Raw genomic sequence first — 27,275 nt, 5'->3', positions numbered from 1 at the left:
CTTGATGCTGTCTCCGCTTGATATAATCTTCAGAGCTGCCTTGCCAGTAACACATTCTTGGGATCTTCAGGGCCATCCACTCAGGATATAAAATTTCCTTTTTAATGTTGCAATTAATAAAAAACTGCTCGTGAAATCATCAAAATATATTCCTGTTTCTCTTGGATTTGTTTCTGACTGAAATATACACAAATGTGATGCCTATGTGGAAAGAGATCACACGATAATCCTTTTTTAATTCTTTGTCCCCCCCAGATGCGAAGGATTCCTCATTTTGTGACAAACGTTTTTCCAACGCTGTCCTGAATACAGGATATGTGACCTGTTCCTGTAAAACTGGATTCTTTGGAAATGGCTTCACCTGTATACCCCTTGCTGCTTGTACTACTGCTGGGTGCTGTCCTAGTGGGACCACGTGGAGTAATACCCAGAACAACTGTGTCGACATAAATGAATGCACATCAGCAGATTTACCTATAAACCAGTGTGTTCCCAGTTCGGGCTGTACAAACTTCAATGGTGGCTATAGATGTAAGCTGAACTACCCGGATGTACAATGTCCCGGGGGGCCATGTCCTCCAGGCATGGACTGCCTGAATGTTGCAGGAAGTCCAATGTGTGCTGACCCTTGTGATCAGTACGCGTTGCTAGATGGATCCACACGCCTCTCCAACACAAGTTCATCTGGCATTTTCCAGTCTGACCGGAATATCTATGGTTGGCACCGGTACGAGGGAGCGTCTGGTGTGTGGATGCAAGTGGGAAATGTGACTGGCGGCCTAAAATGTGGATCAGCCAAGCCCTTCAGTCTGGCAGCATCTCACCCTGCCTTGGGTGAAGGAATCAAGTCTGTGCCTCTACAGATGAACTTGGTGGATGGATCGACACAGGTGATTGGCTCTCTGCTCGTGAAGGCCTGTCCACAGAATACTGTTTCCAATGGATTTTATATCTACCAATTTACCGGCCAGATAAACGCTGAGGTGTTCTGCACAGGTAAGTGCCTGTAAAGAGAAATGTGAGTATTCATAGAGATGTGCAGACTGTAATATTCTATAAGAGGTAAAGAGGTGCCATGCATCAGGAGAGGTGAAGCCTCTGCATATATGGTTTATGCCAAGGCATTTTCCCGTGTGTATTTTTTAAAATAAAATATATTTAGCGAAACCAAGCAGTCCAGGGTTACATGTGCGCAGTAAGTAGAAATCACATTGAAAAGGCCTCTAGTCGTTGTTTAGCTATGTAAACCAATTGTTATATGCAATATGTGAGGCAGATAACTGTGTTTTTCTAATGTCAGTGTTGCTATACTGGGTTAGGAAACTGAAAAGTAATCTTTGCGCTATAGTAATACATGTGTGAAAATTCGTTTATTACAACAGTTGCTCTTCATAATGTATTACTGGCCACATTTATTTTTCCTGCCATAACTTTAGTACTAACTCCAACACCTTTACTGGGTCTAGACTCACTACCCTCGTCTCTACTAACATGTCTGTGACATTATATGTAAAAATATGCCACCTACCATGCTTTCCTATATCTAACCCTCTGCCAACTTCCCACGGCCCCTAAGTCTAACCTTGCAAACTGCTCCCACAATGTCCCTCTATCTCATCCTCCTTTTTGTTCCTCACCAAACATATACCTCAACTCTTCACTGGTTCTCTATCTAAACTGTCCCGAGTTTCACCTACGTTACCTCTATTCTCTCCACCAACTATTTTCTGTGCCACATTTTCTAATTAAACCTGTATCTCTGGGTAGCTGTTTTCAGAGGTTTCCGCCTGTGCCAAGATACTTATAAAATAAAAAAGTAGGCATGATAGCAGAACCTGTAGCACAAATCGCACCAACCCTGTTATCCCCCTAATTATCAGAAAATACAGTATACCTAATATGTGCACTGAATTTTAGCACCTGCTGCCAAGGTGCAGCCCAACAAGATGACTATACAGATTTAAATACAGCAAAAGGTGCACCATACAACAATTTTAGCATATTCATGCAAGATAACCAGAGAGACCAATGCGATTTCCAAGGTGCATACAAATCATCGTTTTATGTTTTATATTTTTTACAAGGCTCATATGTAAAAGGTAGGTTCAACATCATCATCATAAATTACAAAATATTAAGTTATACAATATATATATATATATATATATAAAACAGAGAAAAGAGACATGAAAACCATTAAGTTAAAAAGGTATTAAAAAGAATATGGTCATGATACAAAGATAATTGATTAGGACTATTTTAGAGGGCAAAGGAATCTAAATGTTAATCAGCTTTGGGTTCCAACAAAATAACGCATTCGTAAGCTCCATGACCAGCTTAGAAATGTAGCCATTGCTATGGCAATAGGTGGTGCGGATCCAGAGCAGAGTACTCTCATTGCCTCAGCACTATTTCTGAAACCCAGTGATTTACTTATCGGTCTCAGCCATGCTCGTCGAGGAGTAATGTATGCAGGGCAAGCTAAAAGAACATGAGCTACTGTTTCAATTTGATCTAGACAGAAAGGGCATTTATCACACTCATCTTTACCCCACTTTGCAGTAAAGGATCTAATTGGCAAAGTACCTACCCTTAACTGGAAATATAATTTCCGGTCGGAGGGTTTTATTATAATATCCCAATATTGCTCAAGACAGGGTAAAGATTTAAATTCCATAAATGTGCCCGTTAATGATGAGGAGGAGTGACTGCGGTATGTATTGCAGAACACCATTTCCCAATATTTTGCCTTTAGAGCTTCTTTGGAGGGAAAGGACGCATTAGCAGGATCTGCCATAGTACATTCATGCCATCATTTCGAGAAGGGACTTAATTTCCCGAAGCCATTTGATTCTATGTTGGCTATATGGCAGGATTACGTCCATAAAGCCTGATGCATAATGCTTTAATTCCTTTGTGGACCAAAGCCTCCGCCAATATAAAAGGGGGCAAAGTCTAGCCAGGTCCATTACGGATTTCCTGCCAAGGTCATACTACAAGGGGCCTGAGGGGGTACTTTGTGAAACGCCTATAATTTTCCTTAAAAATTTTGTTTCTGCAACAGAGATCGACCTGAGGTTTTCAAAGCCCCACAACTCAGCCCCATACAGCGTGGAACTCAAAATGTTCAAGTCATAAATTTGTATGACCGGAGTTCTAGGTTTGGTGTATGACAACCTATGTTGGATATAGACAGCCCCTGCATATTGGCGAAATTTCAAAACGGACATATCCAATTGGCCCTTCCATCCCATGTCTTTTTGTAAAGTTATGCCCAGATATACAAAAGACTTAGCCTGTTCCAGGGGGAGATTATTCATTGTTATGCCGCCCCTAAATGATCTATGCTGATTAAAGGACATGAATTTTGTTTTATTATTATTAACTTCCAAGCCCCGTGAAGTACAACAGTAGGTAAAGCACTTCAGGGCGAGTTGGAGGCCTCTAGGGGTTTTGGATAAAATGAACGTATCATCCGCAAACAACAAAATGGGTGTGCGGATGCCGGCCACCACTGGGGCATCAGTGGCTACGTGCATAAAGGAGTCCACTATACCATTAATATAAAGGGAAAATAAGGTTGGCGCTAGCACGCATCCCTGGCAGACTCCTCTGCTCACAGGGAACGAATCTGTGACACAGCCCTGATCACCCCATCTAATGTGAGCAAAGTTGTCCTATATATACAGACAAAGTGAGTACGTAGCCTTGAAAAAAAAGAGTTATGAATTCCAGTGATTTCCTTTCGGAAGTCAGGATTGTTTTGCAATCCAGCCTCAAAACTCGCTAGGGTGCGAATCATATCTTTTTTCATGGCAGTCAACGTTTCTGGGCTCTCGACAATTTTTGCCCATTTCAGATGACATATGTCATACGAGCAAACCAAATCAAGAGTGGTTATTCTCCCTCCGTGGTTATTTACATGAAACTGGCCCCGAAGTTCAAAAGTAGAGCATAGAGGGTTGTGATCACTTTCCATATGCTCCTCTATGATCAAATCCTTTAAGGTGTGCCAGAATTTAAGATTAACAAGGAGATAATCTATTATGCTGTTAGAACGGCCATTATCAAATGTATGAGCTCCATGGAGGTCCGAGGGTATGCGCCCATTTGCTGCCCCTAACCCTTTCTCTAAGCAGAGCCCCTTTAATTGTATGGCTGCATCCGTCCATTTATTCACCGGAAATAAATTCAACCTGGGAATACCCCTCCTTTCATCCTCATAACCTGCAAGATCAGATTCGCTAGGGCCCAGTGGTTCGAAGGTTGTGTTAAAATCTCCGGCAACCACAACCATTGGGTCATGGGAATATCTATCAAGTAGTTCCTCCAAAGTCAATAAAACATTTGAGCTGTTGCCCCCGACCATACCCCTAGCATATACATTATAAATATCTATGCTAATTGTAGGACTCGCAATAAGGTGTACCACAAGAATATCATTACTCTGGGTTACTAAAGGATGAATTTCGAAGCCGAGATCCTGCCGAACCCAGATAGTGAGTCCTCCTGCCGGGCAACTTTTGCTTCCTTTTTTAGCCACTATATGATAGTTAAGATAACCTAAATGATACATTGGAGTAAGTAGCCACGTCTCCTGGAAGAGACATATGTCATATAATTCTATGAATTGTTGCCCCTCTACTCAGGCCAGCAATGTTCCATGATAGTAATGAAAGTTTTCTTGAGTTATATGTATTATTATCTCTCTCAAGTGAATCAGTCGCTAGAAGAGATTCAGATATGGAAGTAGCCTCAGGGGTACCTGATTCAGTGCACAATTTGGCCTCTGTGAAAATTCTGTGGGTTGAGCTCAACAAACAATTTGATTGCAATTTAGACACCTGCTCATAGACCAGCACTTCAGGTGTTGGTTCTATATTTAGTTCGGGCGGGATGCCGATCTCAATCATACTTGGGTATGGTAAATTGTGAATACTTTGTTTTGTTGGGGAGCAAACCAAATGAGTGTGCAGTAAAGATTTGCAACTACTACCGCTAGTAGTCAATCACATTCCTCATGGGATGATAAGGGCTGGAATCTATTGCCCAGAGGAATGCCCAGAGGAATGCCCCCTGATGTTGCTGGAGTTACACACCCCCTCCCTCCATGCCGGAGCTGTGGATAGGTGTCCCTATTCATTCTAGGCCTTTGAGGTGTGGAATTTTCATGGAAAAACTCTAGTGTTAGGGGGATTATCCGGGAATTCGTATGTTGAGGGGGATAGAGGTTGGGCAACAAATGAGTTAATACGCCAGAATGGTCAAAATTTATAATGATACAATCCCCAAAGAACATTTTTTTTTTTTCCAACCCAGTGCACTCTCCTAGCCATAATTATTTCACTGGCCAACATACGTTTCCCCTTTTCAGTTATATAAGTATTGTTCGAAAACCAATGGAGACATTTATTCATCAAATTTGTAGTGGTCTCAGTCTGCTCTCTTCTGAGGGGAGGTACATTTGCCAGAACTAAGGCCAGTGGGACAGCTGCTGGTGGAGGATAGAGAGTCTCAGGGGATGGTTGTTCAGGTTGATTGCGAGAAACATTGGATTTTTCTGGAGTGGACCTTTTGCGGCTGGGATTGTCAACGACTATGGGTAGATAAGGGTTGAGATCGGTAGTAGATGTATTAGTACTTGATGCCATAGGCATCTTTGGTTGGTCCTGTCCAGGCTGAGTGACTAAGGGCGGGGGGCTGTTAAGAGCTGCCTTAACTGCTGCTGACACATCTGTACTCTGGGGACGTGTTTGGGGATCACGGACCAGTGGTCTAGAGAGTTCATCCATAGATGGGGTAACCTTAGGATCACGTCGACTTATCTCCAAGTTCGTTATCCGCTTCTCAATAAGGGAAAGTTTTTCCAGTAAAGGTGCCATAACAGAATCAATTTTTAGTGCAATGTACGCCCTTATAGGGTGGCTTGGGCGCCGACTCTGATGGCTGCGTGAGCCCGGAGCTCCGTCCAGGATCCCGTAATTCTCCTGATACTTCCTGCACCGGAGCAGGCGCAACGACCGGAGAGTTCGCCCCCCGCACCAAACTCGCGGAGGCGAATGTTGCGGGACCGGCGGAGATCCTGAGGTGACGGGGAAAGCCGGCGCGGAGCCCCTGCGAGATCGCGACTCAGCGCCTAAGATGGCGGCGGCGACCCCGAGGCTGCGGTGACGGAGGTCGGCGAAGCTGCCTGGAAGTGCTGCGGGAGGAGCGGCTGCCGGCGGACGCCCAACGGGACGGCGACCTACCAGCACAGGAGGGGCAGGCGACATCCGCGCTGAGGGGAGCGCTCGCCGGGTCCACGACGGGTGGGCTGGTGGCCCTTCCCCCACTGCTGCGCAGGTCCGAGAAGCGGGCTGCCCTTCGAGGTCGGGGCCATTGCTGGTGATTACCGGGAGGGGGAGGTGGCGGCCAGCCCGGGGGCTGCCGAGTGTTGGTGCGCTGCAGTGGACCCCTATACCCATCAGTGCACTGATAGGCAGAACTGTGTCAACGTCCATGGTGGTTACAGCTGTGTAGACAAGGATCGCTGCCAGGAGCCATATGTGCAGGTTTCGGACGACCGCTGCCTATGCCCAACCTCCAATGTAGCGTGCCGCGACCGGCCCTCCTCCATTGTGTATCGGTGCATGAGCATCACAGCAGACCGGAGTGTGCCATCTGACATCTTCCAAATCCAAGTGACCAGTGTGCATCCAGGGGCCTACGATTGCTGAGGTGGCCCAGCTGCCTGGAGGGGGACCCCGGGCTGCGCCTGACCTTTGGCTGGGCCTGGGAAGCTGCGGGCAGAGCTGCGGGCACGCAGTGGGGCGGCCCTAAATAGGGATCGGGTACACGACCGGAGAGAACGACGGAGGCCGCTGCCTCGAGACGCTGGGGGCTCTCCCAGGGCCTGACCCGGTGGACTGCTTCGAGGGGTCCGCAGAGGTGGCGAGCTTGGGGGCCCACTCCTTTTCTACACTTTTGGGCCTCCGGCGTGGGCTGGCAACGGGACGCGGAGTGGTGGAAGGCGGCCCGCTTGCGCAGGGGCACAGTGGGTTGCGACCCCACATGGCAGTAAGGCTGAGGCCTGCGGGAAGCGCAGGGCTGTGCTGATCCTGGGAACACTCATGGACACTGCTCCTTGCTTGTCACCGGTGGTGCTTCCTTACGCCGGATGGCCCTCGGGGGCGTGCAGCAAACCTGCTCCGGATATAGGTGCTGTGCTGCCCTAGGGCGATAGTCTGACCTGCGGATTGAGGACTGTAGCGGTCCAGTTCCCCATCGAGTGCTGTGTCGAACATTTGGGGGTTCTATCAGATGGCGGATGTGGATGGCAATATGGCGGCCGGAAGGAGCCAGGGCGCGACGGCTGGGCCGGACGGGGCGGACGCCTGGCAGGAATGCCCGGATACCTCAGCGCAGGAACGCAGGTTGAATGCTCGCCTGGATGGCATATTGGAGGCGATTACTGCGACCAAAGAATCATTGCACCAGGACATAGGCCAGGTGGCTACGGGGCTGGGTCTCCTGAGGGCGGATCACGCCAAACTGTCTGATAGGGTGAAAGACAATGAGTCGCTTCTTCAGGAGCTTAAGCCTGCGGTGGTCACCGCGGAACATAAACTTTCTGATATCCTGGCCCGACTGGCGACGCTGGAGAAACGTGCGGAGGACTCCGAAGGACGCAACCGCCGGAATAACGTAAGGGTGGTGGGCCTGCCGGAAAAGATTGAAGGGGACGATGCGGTGCGGTACATGGAGGATTGGTTTAGATCCACGGTTGCTCCTGAAGGCTTGTCCCCGTTCTTTTCTGTTGAGAGGGCGCATAGGGTCCCGTCTCGTCCTCCCACGCAGGGCCGTCCCCCCCGACCAATGATAGCCAGGCTTCTGCACTTCAGGGACAGGGACCTGTTGATACAGAAGGCGAGGTCGGCGGGACCCTTCCAGGTGGACAATAGCCGAGTGACTATCTTCCCGGATTACACCCAGGAAGTTCAAAGGAATAGAGCGACCTTCCTTGCGGTCAAGAAAGAGCTTCGGGAGGAGGGTATTCAATACTCGCTGCTGTTTCCGGCCCGGTTGAGAGTGATACTGGATGGACAGACTCAATTTTTCCACACCCCTGATGAGGCTTGGTCATGGCTGGAAAGGTATAGGATGGGGACTGACCGCCAACACAAGGATGGGACGGAGAGGAAGAAGCCGACGCAGGTCCGTAAGTCTCAAAGGATCCGCAAACGCGACAGGCTAAAGCAGGCGCTGAAGGAGGAAGCGCTGGCAGCGGAACGGAGGGGAGCGTTGGCTGCCACGGCGACGATGACGGGCTCGCTGCACCGGGAGTTGGAGGAGGACTCGGAATCGGAAAGCGGAGGCCGCAAATCAGGTGGAGAACTTTCCGAGGCGGACAGCTCTGTGGGACCATCGGTCACGCCGCAAACGGCGGATGGGCTGTTTAATGTATAAGTGTGGGGGTGCGCTGAAGGCTCTTCGGTGGTGAACATTTGTCCAATTGGTCAGCGTTTAGCAGGTACTCTGTTGTAATTTTTGCATGGGGTCTTGGGCGTGGGGAGTGGGTTGGCCTGCCGCGGGTTGGTGTTGAGTTACCCCCCTAATGCCCTTACGGCTTCTGTGGCGGCTGCCACAGATTAGTGAACTGTGTGTATTGTTGTGGGTTTGGATGGAGGCTGAAGCGCCGTTGTTAGGTCCTGTCCTGGGGAGTGGGGTTGGGGTAGTTTGTTGGGGTGTTGGGGGGGATGGGTGTGGCTGCAATGATGTGCTGGGTTGGTTGATGCGGGTGGAGGGGAGGAGAGACAGCAGCGATGGGGTCGTTACCTGATGTGAAGTGCTTAACATGGAATGTTCGGGGACTCAGGACAATGTCTAAGAGATACAAAGTGCATGCTTATTTAGTGAGGCGGGGTGTTCAAATTGCAATGTTACAGGAGACTCACTTAACCAACCTTGAATGTGATGCTTTGCAGAAAAGGTGGCGGGGCCAAGTGTTTGGAACCTCTTATTCGGCGTTTGCGAGGGGGGTGCTAATATGGGTCAGGGCGGGGTCCCATTCCAGGTCACGGATCGGGTGGTGGATCCCGGAGGTCGTTATGTGGCAGTGAGAGGGAGGCTGCATGGTTCTGAGGTGGTGTTATGTAGTGTTTATGCCCCTAATGTTGAACAGGCCCGTTATTTTGATGTCCTCTCGGGCTCCTTGGCCCAATTTCTGACGTGCCCCATTGTTCTGGGGGGGGACTTTAACTCCATCACAGATATAGAGTGGGATAGGTCCCACCCGCCGCTAGCGGAATCCCCGGTGCGTAAGCTGTCGGAACGCAGGAGGGACTGGCAGAACAGGTGGGGATTGCTGGATGTGTGGAGGATGCAACATCCTACTGATAGGGACTATTCCTTCCATTCGGGGCTGCACGATCTGCATGTCAGAATTGATTCTATATTGTGTGACGCCCACATGGCGGCCATGGTGACCCATACTGAGTATTTGGCAAGAACCATCTCGGACCATAATCCTCTGCTGATAGCGATCAGATGGCAGAGAGCAAGGTCTGAGATCCCTACCTGGAGATTACGACCGGACACTTTAGAGGACCTGGTGTTTGGTGAAACGGTTAGACAGGGCTTAACGCTGTATTTTGATGAGAATGAGGGCTCGACTGCAACGAGATCGCTGGAGTGGGATGCAATGAAGGTGGTGGTGCGAGGTGTGTGCATGGGCAGCTTCTCGAATGTAAGGACGTCCGTTCTGGCGGATTTGGGGAAGGCGGAATGTGTGTTGAGAGACATTGAGAGGGATAGGCCGGAACGACCTGATTTGCAGGACCGACTGCTGGAGGCGAAGGAAGTGGTGGCGAGGGAAACGGAAAGATTGCGATGTTATGACTATAAGCTATACCTTATAAAGGTCCATGCGGAGCGGGATAAGGTGGGCACGTTGTTGGCAAAGCTTGCTGACCCAGTGCCGAGGAGTGGCCCGATTATGTGCATCAGAACCGAAACGGGGGAGGTGGTCCATTCACCGGAGGCCATTTTACAGCGTTTTCAGCGGTATTACACGGGCCTATATGATACTCGGTTGGAGGCGGGTCCCTCGGCTGTCAGTGATTATTTACACGAGATACAGCTCCCAAGGTTAGACGAGGAGCCGGCGAAGGATCTGGGGGGTCCGATCACTCTTATGGAAATCCGAGGGGCTATTAAACAGATGGCCAGGAACAAGACACCGGGGGTGGATGGGCTACCTGTTGAGTTTTATGCACAATACGTGGATGTACTGGCGCCCAAATTGTTGGCGGTGTACTCGGAGGCGATGGCACTGGGGCGCCTCCCCGTTTCCATGAGAGAGGCGCTAGTGATCCCGCTTCTGAAACCGGGTAAGGATGCACTGGAGGTGACGTCCTACAGGCCACTGTCTATGCTGACGGTTGACTACAAAATCTTGAGTCGTATATTGGCTACCCGACTGCTCCCGCATATGACCATGTTGGTGCACGGTGACCAGGCGGGGTTTATCCCTACTAGGAACACCGCCATTAACACTCGCAGGCTGATCGGTATACTGCAGGATGCCCTGGGCTCGGACGGCGCGTCGGCTGTTCTGTCAGTGGATATTGAGAAAGCCTTTGACAGCCTTGAGTGGTGTTACCTGGATGCGGTGCTGGAGAGGTTCGGACTCGGTGAGGGGTTTGTGGGCTGGACGAAGGTACTGTACTCGTCGGCCACGGCCAGGGTGCGAGTGGGGCCACTTATATCGTCTGCTTATCCGGTGCGTAGAGGAACTAGACAGGGCTGTTCGCTCTCTCCCCTTCTGTTCGCTCTTGCGATGGAACCGCTGGCGGCACAGGCCAGAACCGGGGAATCCTTTCTTGGCATCCGCTGCGGCGAGAGTACTCACTATATTTCCTTATATGCCGACGACCTGTTACTTTACTTGGAGGACACGGAGGTGGCCTTGCGTGGGGCCATGAGACTGCTCTCTTCCTTTGGCGGATTGTCGGGGCTCAAAGTGAATTGGGGTAATACCTGTGTTTTCCCGCTGCGAGCGGAGGCTCAGCGCCCTGCTCTTGCGGCGAACGTGGTATGGGAGGGTAGGTGCTTTACGTACCTGGGAGTCCGGATCTACCATGATGCGGAGAGCCTACTGGAGGGGAATGTGGGGCGGTGTATCAGGGGATTGCGCGGCTGCATGTCCTTTTGGGCTACTCTCCCTTTGTCGGTGCAGGGACGGGTAGCGCTGTTGAAAATGGTGGCACTCCCTCGACTGCTGTATTACTTCAGGACATTGCCTATCTGGATCCCGCAGCGGGTTTTTCAGGAACTGCGCTCATTGGTTATTGAGTTCCAATGGGGACGGGGTAGGCGCAGGGTGGCGTTGCACACCATGACTCGGCCCAAACTTGAGGGGGGGGTGGCAGTGCCGGATTTTGAATTATATTATCTGGCAGCCCAACTCCAGATTCTGACGCAGAATGTGGCTAGGGAGTTTAGGGGTCCTGACAGGGTCCGGGGGATGGGTATCCAGAGACACGTCCTCTCTTATATTGTTATGCAACAGCGGTTGGCATTGCGGGGGCTTACCTTGGAGGAAAAAACCCTCCGACTCTGTTGGAATAGGAGCCTGAGGCGGGCACGGGCGGTGCGGCCGTATGCCCCGGAGATTCCCATTGGAATGCTGACGGCTCTACCGCATGGGGGTGATTGGTCTCCGCTGGCGGTGTGGGAAGAGCTGGGGCTACAGGTGGTGGGAGATCTGTTTGTGGAGGGGGTGTTGGCCCCGTTTGCGGTGATCCGGGAGCAGTTTGGTCTCCCAGATGGGGATTTTCTCCTACACGCGGCGGTTACTACGGCAATACGGAAGCATTGGAGGGGGGGACTGATGGAGCCGAGCACGACCATGGCCTGCCAGTATGTGGTGATGGCTGCGGGTACAATCAAGGCAGTGACCTGTCTCCAGTCCCGGATGTTGAACGAAGGGCTGGAACCACTCGCGGTGTTGAAAGCTAAATGGGAGGACAGTGTGGGCAAGCCTATTCCGGATACCGAGTGGGGCCACATTCTGGCTCGGACATGGAAAGGTAGCAGGAACGCCAGGTTCCAACAAATACATTTCTTCCTTTTGCACAGAGCGTATCTGACCCCGGGGAAGCTCCACCGGCACTTTAAGGTGCGAGACGCGGCATGCCCGAGATGCCTGGCTGGGGAGGTTGAACTGGACCACATGATGTGGGGTTGCCCGAGGTTGGGTACGTATTGGCCCGAGGTGGGCGCCCTTCTGAATGCGGTTACGGATAGGGAAGTGGAATTTGACATGGCGGCTTGCCTCCTGTTGTGGTTTCCCCACACGGCGAAAACGAAAATCACGAGCAAGTTCATTGATTTGGGGCTTATGTTAGCGCAGAGGGAGATCACTTGGCGTTGGAAAACCAAAGAAGGCCCGGCTGTGGGACGTTGGACGAATGAGTTGTTGAAGTGGTCAAGGTGCGAGAGTGTATTGAGACTGCGGCAGGCCACGAGACTGGGGAAGGAGAAGGGCTTAGAGGCAGCTAGGGCTTGGGAAACGATAGTGCAGGCTTTGGGCGATCACTTAAAGGTAGACACAGAGGAGAGACTCTCGGAGGCTGAGTTCCAGGGAACTGGTAACACGAACATTTGATAGGTATTGACGACGCACAGATATTTCCGATGCACATCATCGCCACCCACATCAGCAGCAGTTAGAGGGAGGGGGGATAGAGGAGTACGTAGACTACCCTGGTAGAGCAGTGAGGTAGATGGCGCAGTGTGTTCACTGAGTGGATTGGCCTGTTGCAGTAGGAGCGGGTTAGGCTCTGTGGATCTACTGAGCTGGAGAGTTGTTAATGTGATGGGTACGAACCCTCTAGGGGGCTTTTGGGGGGGGGGGGGAGTTGTGGTTGAGGTTACAGAAAATGCGGAAACAGGATTGTGTTGTTGACCTACCGTCCCTATGTGCCAAGCGGGGAGACTTTTCTTGCACGCTGAATTTACGCCGCCCTGCCTCCGGGATGTGGGCTGATGGGCTGTGTACTGCTGAGGTTAAATGTGGTATCTTGTATGGGGACGGGGCTGGTGGTTGACATTCTCGATGTTTTGTCTGTAATTCTGCAATAAAAACATACTTTCAAAAAAAAAAAATAATAAATAAATGTACGCCCTTATAGATGTCAAGTTCTGAGCCGAAAGAGCAGGGTGCTCTGCAGAGATGGAATTATTATTAGCTATTGATGTTAGTTTTTTTGGTTGGGTCTTGGGCCTGACAACTCATGGTTTCTGAGGCTTGGCTTTCCCAAGCTCAAATGGACCTCCAGCTCTAGTTAGTTTCCGAATCCGTGGTGGTGATAGTGTGTCCTCGAATGCGTCATGCGAGATTGCCACTATACTTCCATCAAGTAAGGCACTTGTTTCCGAGCTGGGTAGAAGGGGAACACTGGGGGGTTGGATCAAATCACGAGGAATGCCAAGTGATGACGATTTGCAAAGTGGGGACGGTGAAATGATGGAGCCAGATGATAATCTTGAGGGCACTGACAATTCCCCTGTTCCCACCGACATACGCCTTTCAGTCATTTCAATTGCGTGAGATAGCACACTTGCTGCTCTGGTGAGATAGGAGTCCAAGGTTGTAACAACCCTTCCCGAAGCCTTATCCTTGGGGCCCCTTCTCCTTGCCATTGTACCTGACAAAAATGATAAATGAGAAACAGCTGGCTTCTCTTATAGTAGATGAAAGAGATGTGGCCCAGCCCAGACTATTCCAAACGATAACGCGTCCCGCGCTGCGGTAGGTGAGGAGGCCAGAAGTAGACGCTCTGCGCCCCCTAATGACGCCCAAGACAGGCGCCAACAAGAGGCTGCTGGGATTAGTAGTTTGTAGATTGGGCCCTCAGTTCCCCTCGCGGTGACCCAAAGAAGCGTGTCCTAATCGTGCAGTCAGGAGCTGTGGCAGAGTGACCGTTACCCTCACGGCACTCTAGTCAGTAAAGCCAATGATTAATAGGTACAACAGATAACAGCCAACGCGTTTCGTTCAGCCACTGGACTTCTTCATGTCAAGAAGCAAAAGATGAGGTCAGAATTGGTAGTGCTTATACTCGTCCATCCTGAAATCAAGGCGGATAAACTATATTAGCGCATCATATAAGACGTGTCCTATATAGAACTCGGTGCGCTACACTAGATGAAACCCTTTTCAACTGTAACATGCAATGTGCAGTCTGAGGGGTTTGGACAGTGCTGCAGTTCTAGAGAGTAGGTTTCATGGTGATGCAGCCTTAATATTTGTCTGCCAATTTCAGGTCACCACGTAGTGTTCACAACATGTGAAACGGGTTGCTGGGGACGGTCACCACCCAGTTCATGTCCATTGCCAGAAACTCCTGGGCTGCTGGTGTTACGAAGCAATACGTTTGGGCCCTTCAACAAAGTGCATTTGCAGCATTTTTGCAATGAATTGATTTCAAAAGCAAGTTACTAACTATCTGCCTTTGCCATGCAGTAAACAAGTGATGACTGTATCCAGATAAATCAGACACCTTCCCTACAGCTGCCATCTTAGAACTAGACCAGTCATGGGAATTAAAACACACTGGTGATGGTAAAATCAGGTCACATGTCTGCACTTCACAACCTGTGGACACAGTTAGCACTCAGAAGCCCAGCAGAAAAGCTCCTAGGTGGAGTGACAGTGGCATTTAAAGGTGCACTATAGGATGGGCTGGGGATAGACACTAGGCATCAGTTTTCCACACTACTGGGACACAACCTCAGCAAGAGTTAAGGGCAACCAGCTAACATATGGTGGGTGGGAAGCGTACTGGGTGACAGTCATATAGAAGGATGCAAATGCACCACACCCAGAAAATACCATCTCATGTACATGCTCTAGTGTGCATGACTGCCCACAAAATTAGAATGACAGCCAGCAAGATGCCGAGGAGCGGACTGTTATAGAACACCAATACTGCCTGATGCACTGCATGTGCACAGTATTGCACGTTATTAATGGCTGTGCCTTGGGAGGCTTGTCCTCAGTGACAGTAAGCTAGGACATTTCTGTTTACTTGGTTATCAGGCCTTATCCATTTGTGCACCCAGGATCTAGAACAACATCCACGTATCCATTAGGACTGCCACAATGCTGCTTCAGTTTAGGAAGGGGTTGATGACACACATTTTTAAAGAACGTTACATCACAATGCATTAATAGTCCACAAACCAGGTACCTCTCCTATCACTCATGAGTTTATCCTTGTCTTTGACCATCTACAGCGCTCCACTGCTTTTGGCTTGATTTGCCCCATAGAAATGCCAAATACATACATGCTTAGTCACAACAACTGAGGACCAGAACTACTGCCCACTGAGCCATCTTGGAAAGTTCCAGCTCCCTGACCACTGGCTCAAACTAAGTACAGAGCACAGCCATTGAGAGGTAGAAACATATGTTAGTTTGCATTTTCCTGCTCTTAGCCTTTTATGCCTACAGCTTGTCTTGCAAAGGTTTTTCAGAAAGATTCGCCATTATTCCGTTTCTTCTTGACAATCCTAGTTTTCCCTGTACAACACACATTTTCGACCACCCTCAACTTTCTCTCCCCAATACAGCTGTATTCGTATTGAGGTGCACATCTTTGAAAAATTAATTTTGAATGAGATTTCTAATTCAGAGCAGTAATGCAATTTCATTCGATACAACTTATCTTACAGGGGGAAAAATTCATTGACAAGTCTTAAACTGGATCATTCAGTAGTCATCAAGCCAGCTGACAAGAGTGGTGGTGTGGTAATACAGAATACAGACTAATGCAAAGCTGACATTCTCAAGCAATTGGCAAATACTGCCCATTACCTCAGACTTAATACTGATTCCTCCAAAGGTATACAAAGACTTATTCTTGACATCATGGAAAAGGGAAAATCTGAAGTTTTTTTGACTCATAATGAGTTCTTATCCCTGAACAATAAATATACAGGACACCAGTGATTCATACACTCCCTAATGTGTAGAAAGACATGAACAAACCTCTTGGACGCCCTTTTGTGTCAGGGTGTGGCTCGATATTAGAGCCCCTTGGCCAGTATGCAGATTTCTTCATTAAGGAGTTTGTACCTGAAACACTTTATTATATAAAATACACTATGGATATGATTAACAGGTAGAACATCGGCCCTTTCACCCCCATTCAAGTACTCTATGTACATTAGACGTTGAGTCCTATACACTAATATTTCCCAGAGAGACGGCTTGAAGATCATTGAAAAAACCCTTAAATCAAAGACACACTCACATGGAGTTTCCACATTGTTTATTCTCACACTGTTGGAAATTTGCTTAACTCGAAACTATTTTGAATTTGATGTAAACTATTTACAGCAGATCAAAGGGCCATCCATGGGAGAAGTTTTAGAGGCAAGCTTTGCTGTACTTTTCATGGACCATTAAGAAACAGAGAGTATTTTATCCCATAAAAATCCATTTCATCACCAGATATGCCACTGGAGATGCTACATATATAAAATACTTATGATTTGACATAGCTGTGAGAACACCCTTAAAGATTTTGTAATTTGGCTCAATACCCATGGCAGTGGACTGAAATTCTCAATCACCCGTAAGAGGTCCAAAATTGTCTTTCTGAATCTACTTATCAGGTCATCTGCAGGCAGACTTTTTACATCCTTGTTCTGCAAACCTATGGAAGGAAATACCCTCATTGCCTACACGAGCCATCACCCAAGAGCTCTTAGGCATTCTATGCCCTTTTCACAGTTCCTCCATCTCCTTAGAAACTGTTCCGTTAAACAGCATGACAATGAATGACCACATGGTTTGTGTAACCACGTGTTTCCCAGTTACCAATCAGATACAGAAATGTATACTGAAACATTGACCAGTATTCAATGCAGATGTACCGCAGTTGGAATGACCCTTGTTTGCATTCCGCAAGAACGGGAGTATTAAAGATCGCTTGGTCAGGGCCAGCCTTCCCATCACCAAGCAAACTCAACCTTACCAGAAATTTAGTGTATGAACCCTCATCTGGGACATTATAAATGTGGTAATTGTAGTGTCTGCCCTTTGACTGTTGAGACCAAAAACATTTTAGACAGTAATGTAAACACCATGTTAAATAAATTCCCTAATTGCAATCTTGTGAATGTTGTTATGTATGCCATTACATGCCCATGTGAACAGATTTATGTTGGGCAAACTACACAAAAAATGTGCATTCGTATCTCTCAGCACAGGAGCCGCATTTGATGCAAAGTCAGCAACGCCCAATTAGTAGACCACTTCGAACTCACAGGTCATACAGAGAATGATATACACTGGCAGGTGATAACTGTGGCAAAGCCCACACTCAGAGGTGCAACATTACCTCATTGCTGAACAAAGAGGAACTTAAGTAGATACTTCATACCAACAGTTTACACACTGGTGTGAACAGAGCAGAGGACTGGACTTCTCTGTTGTAATCCTGATTGCTTAGTTAATGACTACTTGGTTCCTCACAGACTACTTTGTGCCTGTAGCTTGTCACCAATGTTCCAGAAATATGTCTCATTTGCTAATTGCATGTTACATCAGCAAACTTACAGACATGGATTTAGCACGCAGGTTAGTGATATAATCTGACGTGTAATCCTGTTCACACCATGCTCTAATTTGTCACTTCTTGTTTACTTTAATATTAGCCCCACATAATTGACATTTTTCTCATGAGCTTGATGGCAGCATTCTTCTTCTGATTATTACCTTATCAATCGCCTTCACCTGCTGTTTTTATTGCCTTTTGCAGTAAGACAACCACCTCTATAACTGCTTATGCTTTGAAACATGTATGTAAATAATTTCAACTCAGCCACTTTGAATAATCTCCAAGTAACCCTTTTCTATTCAGTCCTTGGTTTGATTTTAGTATCTGTGCCCTACCACAATATCGCCGCCTTATATCCTTGGTCTGATTTTAGTATCTGTGCCCTACCACAATATCGCCGCCTTATATTTTCCAATTGTTTTGTGAATCTGTCCCCTTTTTTCTTTATGTCTATTTAACGCATGCTCAAAGCACCTCTCAACCGTGACACTGCTTGGAAACGCATCCGAGCACTTTCCTGCTGACCGCAATCCTTCAATCAAAGGCTGCATGGTAAATCACACAATCTTCACCGATTAGCCTGTATGTTATTATCACTTATTTTATGCAGCTTTCTATAGTGCGACACATATTGCTTTATTTCATAATCTGGGGCACCTTCCTCAATGCACGCTTGGGGCCTGTTCCACGTACTGGCGATAGTTGCCAATCTCTTTAGTAACGGTAAGTATGCCATCCCTTGCTTATCTCGCCTGTCCCCCTAGTCACTGCAAGTCTATGAATGCCCTTGACCATGTACAGAGTAATCACCTTGTCATTTTGGGTTTGGCTTACCCAGTTTTTCACTTTACCTCTCACAAGCGTTACCTCACAGTCTTGGTAATATTTCATCTACAGTGTGATGCACGTTCGTTGGTACTTGACCATGTACGTGCATGGATCAAGTGCCCGTCGCCTTCCACCATGGCTCAATCATTGTTAATCAATTTCTAACTCTTCTCTCTGCGTTTATTTTACCGTATCTCTCGCTGTCATCTATCTACACCTCTCTTTCTTTTCTATTTTCATTTACCTTACAGGCATATTCTTGTAAGTCCTGATGATGATCCCCATATTGTACAGAGGGATCAAAACATCGTCGACAAATAGCACCATGACTACTGCTAATGTTTATAAATTATGATAGCATCGGTACTCTACACTGACATGTGACCTAAGCTGTTTAATATTTCTACAGTCACTAGGAAATGTCTGAGCTTTGAAACTTTTTTTTCTTGTTTTTCATGTTCCCACTCTTATTTTTTCTGTGTGTGTTATATGATTGATTAAATACATGTACATATCCATTTGCATTTTCTGACATAGAATTCATTATTCATTATTCTTCTGTGATTTATGCTTAGTGATATTCTATATTAAGGGACCCCTTGTTCCTTTGTAAATACTTGTGCCCATGTTCCCTAATATACCTTTGGGTTCTTTTGTATATTAAAACATGCAGCCTTTCTTGGGTCACATGACTGCGTATAGCTGACAGACTTTGTGAATTCCTCCCAGACAGTCACACAATAGCAGGATTAGGTGTGCCTCAGTGGTCCATCTGCTGGCAGGATGGGAAAGGGTGGAGATGAGCACAGCTAGACTTCCAACTAAACAGCCTGTGCTCTGCCTTCACACAAAGGTTCTAAGGATGCCATATTGACACTGCATCCAGCTTGGAGCCTTAGTAGAGGAGTCAGGGAATTCCAGGCACTTAAATGAACCTTTCCAGAAGCATCTGCCATCTTTCAGAAGAAGAGGACCGGTGTATTAAAATAGGACCTTCAGACTTAATCTTCGGTACACTTCTGGACCTCAGGATACTCTGCCAGAAAGAAGGACTACTGTGCTGCTCTGGGGACTACCACTCTGCTGGATTCCTGACCTGCTGCTTCCCTGCTGAATTGCTGCCTTTATTCCCTGCTCACTCCGTGCGTGGGGAAGGAGACTGGACCTGCTATTTAACCTTGAACCCAGGGCTACTATAGTGACTCCAACGGCTAGTCTGATGGCCTCCTGATCTTAGCCTTGGACATAAAAGGCTCCCCAACATCCGGCACCAGTACCTGGACCCAGTTAAAGTGAGTTCCTCACCCCCAAGGGGTGCCCCTCAGGTCCTCAGAGGGCTGTAATCAAGCTTGTGGGCTCTTCGTGAGTGCGAAGAAACCTGCCCACACCACAATTCAACACAAAGCTCCGTCAGCCTGACCTTTCACACTGCAGCATCGACCACTGCCAACATAAAACTGCAGAAAATGCCATACCACAACACCTGGCCTGCTCTTCAAAGTCCCTTGGCTGCCCCCTGCGACCCTCTCCCTGCTCCTCACGGCCCCCTCCACCACAAAAAGGACTCTTGGCGCGGATCTGAGAACGTAAAACTTCAACAGGTTTAGCCTGGTGATTGTAGCTGACCTTTCCTATAGTGAACAGCAGGCTTTGTGACCTCCAAATGGCTTTGTACATTTGGCCCCCCATCTGAAGAACATGGAGTTCCATAGAAGGAAGAGGCAGAGGCTTCCAGGGAGACTTTGCCTTACACTCCAAGGTTGTTCACTAAGAAAGGTCCTTCCTGCATAGGGTCTCACTACCAAGCAGGAGCGGCCCATGCAGGTGACAGCGGTGAGGCAGGTGGGGGTACTCGACAGATTACGATGAGGGAAAATTAGATATTTATTTCATTTTCCCTTGTCGCTGTCTATTGAGTTCCCTCACCCCACCACCACTCTTACCTGCACGGGCCGCTCCTGCTACCATGCCACAATGATAGCTCAATTGTTCTATAGGTTGGCAGTTTCAGCCACTTGCTCAGCCACTGGCTGGTGTTGCAGGGCATTGAATATACCAGTAACAAGAGCAAGGGAGTCTACTTCTTGAAAATAACCATGACAAAAAAATATATCTTAACTGGGATTTTGCATGTTAAGTACCTAGAGCCTGGACTTACCTCCATGAAACTATCAGATGAAGTTCAAACTTCCTAGCTTTACTTGGGGCAATACCAACTTACCCATTCAAACTCTACCTGTAACTGGAGAATTAGTAGACTCATCCCTTGTTACTGTTGCAGCAATTACTTGCTACTGACTCATAGTTTGTGTTTCTTAGCTTATAAATATATAGTATGAAGTTCTCTGTGTTGATTGTTTATTCAATGTATAATGTTCTTTATGTGAAGTACTCCACTACGTATGTAGTGAGGCCCAGGCTATTTAAATATGTAAGAATAATAAAAATAGTAATTAAACTGTTGGAGGTACAGTATCTTAGTTTCCAGGAGGAAAATGTCGAGTGTGCAGTCATGCGAGGTCACTGTGCAAGGCGACCAAACCTATGGGTGTATTTGTACAGTGGGCAGACCCATAGCCAGAAAAACTGTGATACTTCACAAAAAGAAACTAGTTTCCCAACAAATGCCATGTGAAAGCTCTATATTAATATCTACTTGGTGTTTTTCATTAGTTCACCCACTAGCATAGTGTGTTAGCAAATAAATAATTAGCATGTGTGTATGACTAACATTTTCTGTTTCTTTTTTAGATCCTAGCACTACACCACAAACTCTATTACCAACTCTTACAACAACCACAACAACCACCACTGTGACAACAACAACATCAACACCCAGGCCATCTACACTTAGTCAATCATCACCATTCCCTTCACCACCTACATCATCAACACCAAGGCAATCAACACATGGGTTTTCAACAACAAAGGCCTCAACCCCCAAATCATCAACACCAGTATCTTCGACAACAAAGCCATCAACCCCTAAACCATCAACACCCAAGCCTTCAACACCAGTGTCTTCGACAATAAAGCCATCAACTCCCAAACCATCAACACCGAAGCCTTCAACACCCAGCTCTTCAACAACAAAGCTATCAACCCCTAAACCATCAACACCCAAGCCTTCAACACCAGTGTCTTCGACAATAAAGCCATCAACCCCCAAACCATCAACACCGAAGACTTCAACACCCAGCTCTTCAACAACAAAGCTATCAACCCCTAAACTATCAACACCCAAGCCTTCAACACCAGTGTCTTCGACAATAAAGCCATCCACCGCCAAACCATCAACACCGAAGCCTTCAACACCCAGCTCTTCACCAACAAAGCCATCAACCTCGAGGCCATCAACTCCCACGATTTCACTACCTTGGATTACTTTATCAAAGCCATTAACTCCCAGGCCATCAACACCAAGGCCTTCAACACCTGGGCAAACGATACCAGGGCCTACTGTTACAATAATCCAAACTCTAACTGAAAACAAAATTAAAGCCACAACTGACACCACAAACATCAATGGGATGATAAAAATCAGAACAATTATAAAGGAAACCACCAAAACGACAACCACTGTTATTGAAATCACCAGGAAAACAACAAAGAAAACAACTGTGTTTTCCAGTTCGTATTTCTTAACATCTATTCCCATTGATACATCTGTGAATGCAAACAACCAAAATAAAACAGAATATATACTTCAGGTGAATGAAACACCAACCACGGACATAGAGCAATGGCTGACATATTGCCCGTTAGCCCAGGAGCCAGTCTTAACCACTACAACAACAGATAAAGACACACTTCTACTACTTGGTAGAACAATCACTTTAACCACAACCACTACAGTCAGTAACCAAACTACTATTCAAGTGGACAATCCAGAGCCTCCAAACTGTCTTTTAAATTATTGAGGCACTTAGAATATCTGATCCTGCAGCTACTCCAACTTCTGACTTCAACTTTTAACGTCATACCAAAGAGTATGCACAACACCTCTAGGAGTAATACATGGTATGCCTGCTGTCTCATTCAAACAGAAAGTACCATGAAATACCCACTGCTTCAGATACCTGTAGAGTCCTATGAAAGTCATTTTGGCCACACTCCAAAGTCATAAGGCTTGCCCATTGTCCCAGTCGCGAGTATTGCAGCCTGACATACACATTGTCTGAGACATCTTGAAAAACATATAAGTCTGATGAAATTCCCATTGTCTGGATCATATGGATAGTCACATGAAATACTCTTCCCCAGAATATCTTGAGTCTTATAAAATTCCTCTTGTCCTCAGCACTTGCAGATTCACATAACATGGCCCTAATCTGCAACACATGTACAGTTTCATGAAATCCCCAATGTTTGAGACACTTGGTGAATTCTGTGATTTGCAAAATATATGAGACCCACAAAGAACAGCAGGAAACACCCATTATCAGAGATGGCTGAGAGTCCCAGGCAAAGTCTCCTGTCTGAAACTCTTGTATAATTCTAATAAATTGTATTTCCTACAACTCTTGCAAAGTCACATGTCACTTGCCCATTATCTTTAATCCATATAATTTGCCATATAATATTCATTGCACAAGATCCCTGGCAAGTCCCATAAAATTTCTATTGTTGTGGACACCTGTAGATTCACTTGAAATATATTTTGGTTGCGACACCTAAAATGTCAAATTAAATGCTTATTGTCTCAGACACCTGGAGAGTCAAGCAAAATGCTCATTCTATCAAACACCTGTAGAGTCACATGAAATATCTATTGTTTGAGACAGCTAAAATGTCAAATGAAAGGCTCATTGTCTCAGACACCTGAAGAATCACATGAAATACATGTTCTCTGGATACCCGAAATGTCACATCAAATGCGTATTGCCTCAGAAATCTGGATTCACCTGAAATGAGCATTGTCTAAGACTCCTGGAGAGCAAAGCAAAATTCCTATTGTCTAGAAACCTGGACGTCACCTGAAAATGCCCATTGTTTCCGACACCTGAAGAATCACTCACAATGGCCATTGTCTGAGACACTTGTAGAGTTCTATAACATTTCCTTTTGCCATAGACACCTGTAGGGTATCATGAAATAACTATTGATTGAGACACCTAGAGAGCCACATTAATTACCCGTTCTTTGTGACACCTGAGGGGTACATTAAATGACAATTGTCTATGACACTTCGAGAGCCACTTAAAATTATCATTGTCTGAGACATCCAGAAAGTCAAGTGGGACTCAAGGTTTTAGACTCTCAGGTGACATAATCTGTGGTTGACAGTTGATCCTAGCCACACATGCATCAACAAGTGTCCTACTTGTCACATTTTGGGAGTGGATGGCTGACCTCTATTTTCTTACCTGTCTATTAATTGCCTGTTTGTTTCTGTGATCGGTGGTGGTTGGTATTGGAGGTAACCATGGTTAAAGGTTGTTAAAATGTTTCAATGGTTCTTTATCAAGTAAATAGTCATCTTTCCTGTTCTCCCTACTCTAAAAAATTAAATCATTTCTTTAATTTGTGCATTTGAAGTCCTTTGTATGTATCTGTTATGTTTTTTGATGCAGACAGGCATACAAGCACACAACACATACATTTGGAGATGTGACGGAAACATGTACATATACAAAGTCATAAATATGTATTCTGGCAGCGCCAGGAGTGTCCATGAAAATGGACTCTTAAACACATACACTGTGATGTGCATGCAGTGAAATAAACATAAAAGGTCATACTGCTCAACATATTGATGCAGCGAGACACAGCCAGGTGTGCACATGGAAACAGATACAGCCAGATTTGCCCAGGAAGGAGATACCTAGATATGGACTCGCAGATTGACCCACATAGATGTTTACAGGCAGGCTTCCGTTGGAGCACGCAGAAATAGGGCCTGATTCACCAAAGTATTCTGAGACAAAATCCGCCCAAACTTAAGTTTAACTAAGACAAAACCCAAACTTTACTACTCCTAAATGCCCTTTGTGTATACAGAAAGTCGTAAAGTTCAGATTTTATCTCAGACTGCTTTCTTGAATCGGGTTCGTAGTATTTAAATCAAGCTGCTGTTTCCATCACCCAAGTACCATGGTTCCATGATCTACAAGTAGAGGACACCAGCCTCAGGGATCTTTGAGGTAACACCTTTCAAAGAGCATGAAAAGCTCACTGATGGGAGCTGTGCTTGGTTTGGAAGGAATATCTTCAACCGCAACATGTTTGTGGACTCTGAACTTCAGGGCCTCCTGGTTGACATGGTCTTGGCTTATCTTTTTATAAATAACCCTGAATGTGGGCCCCATTACTGTCCAATGTTTTTAAGGCAGTGGTGATTCACCCTATCACTGCATCCTGGAAGGAGGCTATAGTGTTCCCTGTGTTTAAGAAAGGTAACAGGTGCGTTCCCAATTGCTATAGGCCTATTTCCTTAATTGATGCCACTGCAAAAGTATTGGGTAGGGTCTTCCTTGTGAGATTAGAAATGTGGGTCAGAGATTCAGGGATTATTGGAAGATCACAGTATGGCTTCAGGAGGGGCTTGGGTACAACTGAACAGTGCCTCAACTTGTCACTGATTATGGGCAAGTACATACAGGCCAGGAAGATTTCTATCCATCTGGCCTTCATGGACTTGTCCAGTGCCGTTGATACGGTAAATCGGGACAAGTTGTGGGCACTGATGGGGAAAATGGGAGTCGAGGAACCCCTGGTCTCTCTTGTCTGTAGGCTCCACACCTCTACATCTGTAAGCATTAGATATGGTGTCAATGGCAAAAAAACTAGGCCAATTGCATTAACAGAGAGTATCTGCCAGGAATGCATACTAGCACCTTTTCTTTTTATAATTTATACTAATGGTCTAGAAGCGTTCCTGGTAAAGAAAAATCTTGACTGCCCACGCATTGGGAGCATCCAGGTTCCACTCCTCTATCATGCGGACGATACTGTCCTCATGGCCCTAACTGCAAATGGCCTTCAAAAATCTCTTGATGCAGTCTCCAATGTTATGCTATTGCTGGACTTAAAGGTCAATTTTGTGAAATTGTATGTGATGGTCTGTGGACCTAAAACAACAATAAACAGAAATAATGCAGTTGGCTCAATGAGAATTGATAAAATGAAAAGTTTTAATTACCTAGGGAATATTTTTGACAACAAGCTGAAATGGGATTCGTTTGTGACATCAAGAATGCATAATGCTTGTAGGGTGGTTGAGGGACTTTTTTTGTTTTGCATCTAAATTAGGGCAAAAACCTGTGACCGAGCTTGTTACAATTTACAAGGCCAAATGTGTCCCGGTTGTAACATACGGTGAAGGTGTCTGTGGGTACCATAACAGCAGCCAGCTGCAAACTATGGAGAATACATTTATTAAAAGGCTGCTGATGGCTCTAAAGGGTGCCCCTACTAGCTCATTATGAGGTGGGGCTTGGCTTTGTTGAAGATTCTATAAACATTGTCCCCCTACTTTTATGGGCCAAATTTGGCTATCGGAGGAGGTAACATTTACTAGAGATATTATCATAGACTGTCTTATTCTTGATGGTGTATTAGCTATTACCTGGCTATCTTTTGCCAGGGATAACTTTTATAAGTTGGTTCTGGGACATTATTTTGATTGCCCTTCAAGTATTCATGAGAATGCGAAAACATTTATTAAAAAGGCAAATTACGGCAGGGCAAACACCTGTTGTTCCCAACCAGAGGTAGCAGGTCCTCTGTGTTTAATTCCAGCCCAACAGCAATTTTACCTATAGTTTAACTCAAATATACTGACTCGCTTTTACCAAGATTATATTTATTGACCCTGAATTTTTTTGTGGCTTTTCTGACACAAACTAGTTTGACAGACAACTTAGTGCCCTGCCCCTGCAACAATTAGGCAGTTCAAAGCACATTGCTCCGTATGCTTTTTTGCACCCTATATAAGGAGCCTAGGAGCAGATTTTTAGTCCCGATTTTAAAAAGCTCTAGGCCAAGCTCTTATATTGATGGTTTTAATCTCCTGTATTCTTTGTCCACATCAGACATATGTATTGGGATTTCCAATTTTATTAAGGTGGTAATTGCTATTAGAAAACGATATTGATACCTGTAATTGATTTACATTATCTAGAATTAATAATGAATTTCCTCTTAATGTTGTTTTAGACTGATTTTAAGGATGGTATTTTTAATTTGTATTCATTTTTAATAATTGAAATAACTGAAGTCATTATTATGTGTATGTAATTAGGTCATAGTAATGACAAAATGTATAGCTGATTTTATGTACTTTTATTGGGTTTTTTCTCTGAAACCGAATAAAGTCACCTTGGTGATGATTGATTACTCGCAGATTGACCCACACAGATGTTTACAGGCAGGCTTGCCGAGTAACACAGAAAAAAAGGGCCTGATTCACAAAAGTAATCTGAGACAAAATCTGACCAAAACTTACGTTTAACTGAGACAAAATCCGTACCTTACTACTCCAAAATGCCCTTTGTGAATACCGAAAGTCGTAAAGTTAGGAATTTGTCTCAGATTACTTTTGTGAATCGGGCCCGTAGTATTGAAATTAAGCTGCTGTTTCCATCACCCAAGGACCATGGTTCCATGATCTACAAGTAGAGGACACCAGCCTCAGGGATCTTTGAGGTAACACCATTCAAAGAGCATGGAGAGCTCACTGATGGGAGCTGTGCTTGGTTTGGAAGGAATATCTTTAACCGCTACATATTTGTGGACTCTGAACTTCAGGGCCTCCTGGTTGGAGTTAACATGGTCTTGGCTTGAGGTGGGGTCTCAAAGTGAAGAAGACATCAGAGAACAGGAGAGATTTTGTCGCTC

At 46.2% G+C, this 27,275-nt stretch overlaps 1 protein-coding gene across 1 annotated transcript; it reads left to right on the top strand.

Moving 5' to 3' along the window:
- Positions 1-451: 451 nt before the first annotated feature.
- On the top strand, positions 452-23,085 carry LOC144823816 (uncharacterized). Its single transcript, XM_078682671.1, has 2 exons — positions 452-996; positions 21,189-23,085. The coding sequence occupies exons 1-2, from the start codon at positions 585-587 to the stop codon at positions 22,355-22,357; spliced, it is 1,581 nt and encodes a 526-aa protein (XP_078538797.1). The 5' UTR covers positions 452-584; the 3' UTR covers positions 22,358-23,085.
- Positions 23,086-27,275: the final 4,190 nt, after the last annotated feature.

Source organism: Lissotriton helveticus, chromosome 3_1 (assembly GCF_964261635.1).
Source record: "Lissotriton helveticus chromosome 3_1, aLisHel1.1, whole genome shotgun sequence".
NCBI lineage: Eukaryota > Metazoa > Chordata > Amphibia > Caudata > Salamandridae > Lissotriton > Lissotriton helveticus.
Note: the sequence above shows the minus strand (reverse complement) of the source record. Positions and strands in the feature narration are given on the sequence as shown.

Coding starts and splice junctions, on each gene's coding strand:
- LOC144823816 (XM_078682671.1), top strand. CDS start 585: ATGGACTGCCTGAATGTTGCAGGAAGTCCAATGTGTGCTGACCCTTGT. Junction 997..21,188: donor CGCTGAGGTGTTCTGCACAG/GTAAGTGCCTGT, acceptor TTTCTTTTTTAG/ATCCTAGCACTACACCACAA.